At 42.9% G+C, this 9,536-nt stretch overlaps 1 protein-coding gene across 1 annotated transcript; it reads right to left on the bottom strand.

Moving 5' to 3' along the window:
• Positions 1–1,116: 1,116 nt before the first annotated feature.
• CLEC1B (C-type lectin domain family 1 member B) lies at positions 1,117–8,383 on the bottom strand. Its single transcript, XM_004596332.3, has 6 exons — positions 8,180–8,383; positions 7,473–7,571; positions 6,083–6,202; positions 5,779–5,930; positions 3,747–3,853; positions 1,117–1,329 (listed from the first exon to the last, which is right to left on the bottom strand). Exons 1-6 carry the CDS (start codon positions 8,241–8,243, stop codon positions 1,185–1,187), a joined length of 687 nt encoding a protein of 228 aa, XP_004596389.2. The 5' UTR covers positions 8,244–8,383; the 3' UTR covers positions 1,117–1,184.
• Positions 8,384–9,536: the final 1,153 nt, after the last annotated feature.

Genomic DNA, 9,536 nt, shown 5'->3' on the forward strand with positions numbered 1-9,536 from the left:
ATAGGAAACCCAAATTGAGGTCGGGGCTCCTGGCTTTGGCCTGGTCCAAACCTAAATGTACCAGCTTATTGAGAAGTGAGCTAGTGAACAGAAGATCTCTGCTTCTTGGTCACTCTGCTTTTTAAGGAAACACATTAAAAGCAAATCCAGACCCAGGTCTTGCTGGCTCTTCAGCCTTCTGCGTGCCGTGGGTGTGTGTTTGAATGTCTCCCCGTTGTAACACCCTCCTCAGGCAAGAAGGTTGAAAGTCACACTCACCATCTGCATTCTCACCAGGGAAGTAGGAAAGCTGGGGACGCAAACGCAATGTTCTTTGGTATCTTGTTGGGGCGTGCCTTTCCACACACACAGCCTATAAATACTGAGTTACTCAGCAAGCACCAAACATAGAACACGGGGAAAGAACAAGACAATGCACTTTGTCGCACATCTTCTTGCTCTGGACTCCAAAGTCATTGGCTTCTTTGCCACTCCCCTGAGACTTCTTGCCCATTTTATTGTCCTTTTTTGATTCAAGGTGGATGCGATTGCTTTAGCTGGGGCTTTGCTGATGGAAGCATTTCCTTACAAACCATCTCACATGATGAAGAGCAAGCATTTTTTTCTGTTTCTTGTGAGCCGGCACCGTGCTTGCTGCTAGTCTTAGAAGAACAAACAGGGAAGTGTGTTTTCACAAAGTTTCTGATTTAGTGGGCGCTCCCAAGTTTGCATTTCGTTTGTACAGCTGTGAGTTAGGTAAAACGGCTCTCATCATCCACTTAAGGAATCCACAAGACTGGTTCATGGCTATGCTTAAGGGACAATACCATCTAAATTATTCTGCTGGTTCCAGATGTAATATTCGTTCCACTATCTTATGCAGTCTTTCATATTTAAATATTTTGCACAGCCTAAACCAACACGGCCTTAACTTTTCTTATTTTGTTATTATTTTTATAAGCCTAAAGCTGATGGAAGATGAGAAGAAAGAAAGTGTAAATGACAGCCCTGGGGATGCAAATCGTCAATTTGCGTGCTATCTTCCGGACGGATGTGCCAAGAAGGATGTAGGTGGCAAATATGGCATAAAAAGTGACTCCAAGAAGAAAAGTAGAAATAAGAACATTTACAGCTGGATTTCCTTCATCGAAATATTTTATTGTACAATCAAGCACCTGACTTGTTATCATGTCTGCTTCTTTGCATTAAAGCAGATAATCCACATTCACCATGCCAGCCTTCCTCTCACACATTAAATAATGTTTGTCCTCACAGAAGGTAGGGTAGATTTTCCCATCGAGAAAGTAGGCACAGTTCATATTTTCTCTGACCTCTTCAGGAAAGTTAAATCTGTGAATAGAGAAAAAGATAGAATACCTTTGAATGCTAGATCATCAACTATCAAACTCTGTAGGATTTGGGCTACCAAGTGGAAACTATGGGGGAAAGTAACCTATCACACACTCGTCTTGAAAAACTTCCAATCTGCCTGGGAATAAAAAGTGTATATATTTAATCTGTACTTAATACACTTAATACAGGGCCCTGTTCTTGCTAAACTGAGAGTATATGGTACTCTGTGATGGGTCTAAGCACATTGTATTGTAATTGGCTGTTACCTTGTCCATGTTCTTAGCTAGAGTTTATACATATTGGTTTATTTACTAAATGTGTAAGGAACAAGTACTATGTTCTGAAATAGATCAACATGCTGAAGATAGAGGGGTAAAGAAAGATGAGGTCGTTCCCGAGGAGAACTTACATCCCAGTGACTTGCAGGGGTGCAGGAGGAGACTTACAAAGCCACAGATGAGCAAATTAGAGTTTTTCAGGAAGAGATGACAGCGACAATGAAACAAAGCCATGCACTGTGACAGTCACTGGGGAAGTGGGGGAAAGGAGGCTGACTGAGTTTGAACATCTATGGTTGGTTTCACTGCAGAGGTGATGTTTAAAGTTGATTCTGTTTCAGGGCTTGGAGCTGCAAAAGAAGAGCACTCTGGGAGGAAAAAACAGCTACACAAAAGCCTGAGACAAAAAAAAAATTGGATTTTGAATTTGTATCTATTCATTTATTTAAAAGGTAAACAGACAAGAGAGGAATTAGTCAACCTCTGGTTCCCTCCCTAGATGTCCACAACAGTCAGGGTGGAGCCAGGCCCAACCAAGAGCCTGGAATTCCATCCAGGTCCCTCAAGTGGGCGGCAGGGACCGAAGCACCTGAGCCATCACCTGCTGCCTCCCAGGATGTGCAGCTGAAGTGAAGTAGCCAGAACTTGACTCAGGCACTCCAACTTGGATGGGAGCGTCCCAAGCAGCAGGTTAACTGCTGCACAAAATGCCTTCCCCAGCAATTAAGTTTGTTCAAAGAATAGAGAGAACAGCATTTTGCCTGTCCGCTGTATGAATGAGGCAGCAAGCGGTCGGAGATAAAGCCCAAGGTCTGGAGAGAAGTTTGCTTATAGCGTGAAGCCTACTGTCAGTAAATAATACATATTTGTTGTCTAACTTAAGAATTAAGTAATGATCAGATTGTAAAAGTTTGAGTTGCCAATTTAAGTTGAATCTGGAAAAAGAGTGCAGTTTTGACATACATGATGAACCTAAGGGGTTGAGACTAAAGATTAAGCAATTTTATTTGGAATACATTTGGGCCTGGATTGAATTCCAGGCCCCTGGCTCCAGCCTGGCCCAGCCCTGGCAATTTGCAGCACTTAGAGAGTGAACCAGCAAGTGAAGATTTCTTTTTGTCTCTGTCTCTATACCTTTTAAATTAAATAAACAAAAATAATTTTTAAAGGATCGAACCTCATTGTGTGAATACTAGATTTGCTCTGTGAACTAAAATAAATTCAGTTCTTAGAGACTCTAGGGTAGAAGAGTAGGCAAAATAATACTGAAGAGTCCAAATTATCCTTAAGATAGTATCTTCCGGGCCCGGCACAGTGACCTAGCAGTTTAAGTTCTCGCCTTGCACATGCCAGGATTCCATATGGGCATCGGTTCTAATCCTGGCAGCCCCGCTTCCCATCCAGCTCCCTGATTGTGGTCTGGGAAAGCAGTTGAGGACAGCCCAAAGCCTTGGGAGCCTTCACCCAAATAGGAGACCCGGAAAAGCTCCTGGTTCCTGGCTTCGGATCAGCTCAGCTCCGGTCATTGTAGTCACTTGGGAAATAAATCACTGGACGAAAGATCTTCCTCTCTGTCTCTCTTCATATATATATTTATTGCAAAGTCAGATATATACATATATATATACAGATATACATATATATCTGACTTTGCAATAAAAATAAATTTTAAAAAGATAGTATCTTCCAAAAACAAAATAATGAAGAAAAAAAAATTTTTTAATATGTAGATCAAGCTGCCCCTCCTCTCTCTCTCTGTCCCTCTCTCTCTCTCTCTCTCTCTCTCTCTCTCTCTCTTTCACATACACACACACACACACATATAGATCCACAATGTTCTGAAGTTGGAAGACTGAAACAAATGGAGAAACTGCCCAGAATAAAAGTGGATTATATCTTGAATGAAGAGCAGAGAATTGGAGAGGGCAGCATAGCATTGTCGCAGGGCCTGGTTCTCTTGTTAGGAGCAGCGCTACATGACTTAGTTCTACATGACTTAGTTGCAGCTTATGTAAGCCACAGTAACACATGAAGACACCTCTCCATTTGCAGGTATTTGACTCGAGAGGAAATGAAGTCTCCCTCAGGAATACAGTTTTTGATAGCTTCTTCTGTCTTGAGGGTCTAACAACTTACAAGCGTTTGAAGAGAACTGAACCATCTTCCCATGTCCAGTTCTCATTGGAGTTCCGGCGAGACAACCCAATCCAACGAATTAGGCCGGTTCTGCTTCGGAGGTAATCCTGTGTGAACAAGCACAGTAGTCAGGGTGCTTCCCAAACTCCCACTAACGGCACGAACATAGAGCATCACAAGCAGACTCCGGGAGGAAAGGTTGGATTACTTGTCCATATGATGATCAACAGCCTTTCTGTGATATTTAGAATTGTACCAAGCTGACTTGTTTTTTCAAAAGCATAAGGTTGGTATGGTGGCACAGCAAATTGAGCCTCCACCTACAGCACAGGCATCCCATGTGGGCACAAGTTCATGTCCTGACTGCTCCCCTTCTGACCCAGCTCCCTGCTTCTGGCCTGGGAAAGCAGCGGAAGATGGCCTGAAGCCTTGGGACCCTACATCCACGTGGGGGACCCGGAAGAAGCTCCTGACTTCAAACTGGCCCAGCTATAGCTCTCTCCTTCTCTCTAATTAACTCCCTTTCCAAGAAAAAAATTAAGATAAAAGTAAATAATAATATTCAAACTTGTGGAATGCAGGAAAAAATATGCCCAAAATATCTGATACACTTACATATCTATGTGTTTATAACACATGCTGATTTTTCCCATCAATTGAAAATTAGAGTCCTAAAATGCGATTGAAATCGGTCAATTGTAAATAACTAAAGACAAACTTTATATTCTTAGATTCTGATTGATTTGATTGTTTATAAAATGTTAACATGCGGAAGTATTAGCCTGTTTTAACTGAGTAAAGGAGATGTATAGAATATCATTCTCAAAGCAATTTATCACTAACCTGCATCTGCCTTTCCTAGTTCAGATCAACTCTTTGAGGTTACGGCTTGTCATATGCTGACTGATGCCCTGGATCCAAATCCTGGAAGGGTTCCAGCACATATTTATTGAACTAACAGTTTATGGATAACAAAGTTAAGATGAGGCCAAATGCTCACACGCATTCACACCTCCCAGGACATCAAACGAGAACACCTTCTGGACAGATAACACTTGACACGCACCTGAAGCTCACACTGACGCCTACAGGTAACACTGTGAGACATGCCTTCAATGGCTTCTTTCATCTTTCAGATTTATTTCTTTTTATTGGAAAGGCAGAGTTACAGAGGGAAGGAGAGACAGACATCTTCTATCCCCTGGGTCACTCCCCTTATGGCAACAGAGGTCACGGCTGCGCTGATCTTAACCCAGGGTTGCTATCAGGTTTCCCACTGGGTGAAGGAGCCCAGGGACTTAAGTCATCCTCCACTGTTTTCTCAAGCCATGAGCAGGGAACTGGATGGGAAGTGGAGTAGCCAGGACTCAAACTGGTGCCCAAGTGGGATACTGGTGCTGCAGACAGAGACTCAACTTGCTACACCACGGCACCAGCTCTGTTTATTTCTTAAAACTTGAGCCACCTGTCACCATTCTGGTCTTGTCTTCATGATTCACTATAGGGCTTGACACAAAAATTCTGCCTGAAATCCAACTATTCTTTATTCTCCAAAATTACATTAGTCCATCTTTATTTATAATTCTTGAAGCTAACATCAACATAGAGTATAAATATTCAGGACCTGGCTTATAGTCTGCCCCATTAATCTCTTTATAATGGAGTTAGAATTTTTAGGACATTCTCCTACTTTGCTGAATAGAAAAAAAAAGTTGACTTATTTAACTGAATATGTTCTGTATGATCTTTCTGAGCAGATATGACCATGAACATCACTGGGGTGACTCCTTGAATCTGACCCACTGTGTATGGAAGTCATCAGGAAGGGCCCAGGAGGTTGTTCTGATCAATGAGAGTGAGTCTATAAACTAGAACTGGATTGGATAGTTGAGTTCTGTCATCTTTTACTGAGCTCAATAAGATCAACATAAAAAGGAACACATTCCAAAAAATGCAAAAAGAAGAATATTACATGTGAGGGTTTTTGTCTCCCTTAGGCTCCCCAAAACATACAACACAGGATTCTCCTTACCAGCATGTTCCGGCTGGTTATCTTCAGAAGAGTAGCATTCACGTTGGCACAGAACTGTTTCCCCTCTTCCCACGTCACATTGTGCATAAAGAATCCGTAACAACCGTCGCCATGGTACCTCCAGTTGGTTTCACAGGGGCTGCATTTGTGATCTTCAAGAGAAACCAGACACAGGGTCCCTTTCATTCTAAACTTAGCTCAGTCTTCCCACAGCCAGGGTTTCCTGCTATCTCAAGACTCCCTGCAGGGACCTTCACACACTGGGGTTTGGGGGAAGCAAGAACAGAGGGCAAGCAGTACTCACTGAAAATTCCTTGCTTTTCCGACTGTTTTATTAAATCTTGGCAGAAGAGTTTTGCTACGTGTTGCAGGGTTTCTGAGAGATTTTCCTTCTCTGTTTGTACGTAGTTTTGTTGCGTGATGGCTAGGTGTAAAAATTAGATGACAACAACTTGTACAGAGAATCATAAGAATAAAGCAAAAAATCTCCCAATAAACTTTCATTTCAGTCGAATTACCAATACATGAAGCATTTCTCTTACACAAGAGTGAGTGGATGTTAATAAAGGGTACAAGTGAAGGGGAATTTGAGAACAAATTAAGAAGCATGTAAAAAGGAAAGAAAAAAAGAAAAACTCTGGTGAGAAGTGAACTATTTGAAGGACATAATTACAAATGAGAAAGACCCATCACCAAATAACATGTTCACCATGATTGTTTTTTGACATTTTCTTAACTATGAGTTTCCAAATTTAACAGAGCTGTAAAATGTCTGTTGTCCCCTATTCTTCATGTAATATCCAGATATTCACTTATTTATAAATGCATATTAGTTTCTTATAATACTTACTCTAATATCCACATAAATAAAAAATGACAATGGAAATATCCTAAAACAAAATAAGAAAAATACAAAAATACAAAATACACAAACTACAGCCATTAGACAGCAATGTGACAATGGAGGGCTAAGTTTTCAGGGAGAAAAACACCAGTATTTTAGTAAAACATGAGAAAGATGACATTTCAGGGAGAAGGAATAGAGTGAACAAAATTTGAGACAAGAAAATGGGATTTATTTATGAAGTTAGGAAAATTCTAGCTTGGCTGGGTGTTAGTACAGGAAGAAAAAAGTTTTAAAAGATAGTTTAGACCTGTTGTGAGAATCTGTCTTTTTGAAAAATTTTATTTAATTATTTTACCTGAAAGGCAGGGAGAAAAGAGGAAAAACAGAAATCTCCTTCTGCTGGCTCACTCCCCACTAGCCCACAACAGCTCGAGCTGAGCCTAGACCAAGCCTGCAGGAGCCGGGACAATCCAGGGATCCCACAGGAACGGCAGGGAAGCAGCTGCTGAAACTGTCAGCCAAGGTGCAGGTCGGCAGGAAGTATTCCAATAGAGAAAGTAGGGGTCCCAGGCAGGGTCTGCCGTTGCCCCACAATACCACCAGAATCTTAAACATCTGCCTTAAATCCTTGAAGAAATTTTTTTTTGTTAGTAAAAACATTTACAACATTGTTTTAAAAGGAGGGAAACTTTAAGACCGTGACTTTCTTAAGGCAATCTTGGCAATCACTGACAGGAGGATTACAGGAGGGGGAAAAGTATCGGTTATGGAGCCCTAGTGGGACACCCTGCAACCCTTAGGATTTGCCTTCCTCAGACCAAACCTGTGGCCAAGAGTGGATACTTACATATAATCCCCAGAGCCACCAGCCCAATAACCATCCCCATGCACAAGATGAGCAAAGTCAAAGCCATCACACGCCACCAGGAAGAGGCTGCTGGGACATCTGTAGGTACACAATAAAGAAGTCAAGGAGCGAGCAGTGTGGCACAGGCGTGGGGGCAGTATCACTCTGTCCCTGCCCTAATCCAAGTCACATAAACCACTTTCTTGGCAGCCCTTGGCTGCGTGCCCCTAGTGATCACCCACAAAAAGTACAGTGCACTTGCACGTCACATATCCAGGGCCACGGGTCTTCCACTTTCTGAGCTCCAGCTTAAACCAGCTCACAAGGCCTGCTTGCCTTGGTTCTGCTTCACACCCACCCGTACAAGTCATCATTTCATCAAGCAGCAACTGGAGAGTTACATCCATTGGCTGATAATCAGAAGACAGGCCTTCCAAAACCCAAGTTCTCCCTTCCACCCCTGCCCTTCTGTGCCTGAAGTCTTCAGGCACCAAATGCATCCTTCTTTGTTGGTATCTTTGTTGTTCGTATTCTAAATTAGCCCTCCCGAGCCTGTGCAGTTACTACTCAAACACTGCAGAGAAAAGAACATCCTTCAGGGAAAAAAAGTAAAACTACTCAAACTATCACTAGTACAGAGCGAAAAAAAATACGATCAATCCATTGCCCTCATTTATTTCTAAATGGCTGGCTCTGGGCGTTCTCACCTGAGGCCACCGCTGGTTCAGGAGCTTTAATATTTAAGGCCATGTACCCATCTTCATCCTGCATGGCTTCACACGGCCGGCTAGTGAGCTCAAGGACTGTGCCAGACTTAGTGTCCACCTTCGCAATGTCCGTGTCCACATAGATGTGTTCCTCTGTCGTCTGGGCGGGTAGGATCGTGGGAGGTGGGACACATGGGGGTTTTGTTGTTGTTTTGTGTTTTTCAGGAAGCCCTTCCATAGCTACTCAAAGATACAGGGACCTTGAACACAAAAATAAGACCAACTGTGGTAAAGGAGGAGATATGGCATTTGTTTCCTGTTTCCTTATCTTCAGCTCTGAACCGAGGGATATGCCATCATGTGTATCCTCCCCAAGAACAAAAGATCATGCTGCGTCTTGACCCTCCTGAGTCTCAGGCACATTGTTGTGGGACAGGGAACTTCTTCCCGGGTGTTTGCTACAAGTTCCTCCTTCCCCGTGTGAAAGAATTCGAGAAAGTGGAGGCATGAAGATGGACGGGAGAGCAGGATTCATTTGAAGCAAAGCCCAAGTGTAAGCCCCAGAACCAAGTCATGCACGAATAAACAGGCAAAACTGCTAAAAGGCCCCAAAGTAAAACCACTCTCCAAAGAGAAACTTGCAACAGTGATAAAGCCCCGTCAAAGGGAAAAGCCCTATCAATAAGGTGAGACTTCCTACTCCAGAAGACTCAATAGAAAATAATGACCAGGCTGGAACTCAATTGAATATTCAAAACGGGGTGGGTTCAGAAGTATCAACATGGTAGGGCCACACCAGAAAATGTCAAGAGCCTAATGGGAGTGGGTGGGTCCACATGGTAGTTTTATTAGAATGACCTGATTGCTGGTGAAGATTCATGGATTAAGAACACCAGAAGAATTACTCCTTGGAGCATCCGTCAGTCATGGTCCAGGACTAGCACCAGACCTCTCCTTCTGTGCTTCCCCCGTGAAAGATGACAACACTGTAACAGATGGTTAAGAAAAGAGAACCCCAAAGCAAGTGGGGTGGGGTCAGGGCCAGGTAGGTGTTGGCCCCAGGAATATGAGGGTGGCTGTTTACCAAGGGCAATATTCACAGGGAAAGCAGGGATGCTCAGGGGTCAGAGGATGACAGAATCGGCTTTCCAGAGGTAGCTGATGCTAACTGCACAAGGACCTCATTGGTAAGTGTGACAAAATAAAGAACTTCCATGCAATGCACCACATGGCTTGGAAGCAAGGCACTCTTGTAAAACAGCTTCACCAAGAATCTAAAGGTATCCAAAGAAAAGAAGAAAAAATCCCGTATTGACCCTCAAGCCTTCCAGCTCCAATAATTGCTGGAAGGTGCAGA

Source organism: Ochotona princeps, chromosome 27 (genome assembly GCF_030435755.1).
Source record: "Ochotona princeps isolate mOchPri1 chromosome 27, mOchPri1.hap1, whole genome shotgun sequence".
Classification (NCBI taxonomy): domain Eukaryota; kingdom Metazoa; phylum Chordata; class Mammalia; order Lagomorpha; family Ochotonidae; genus Ochotona; species Ochotona princeps.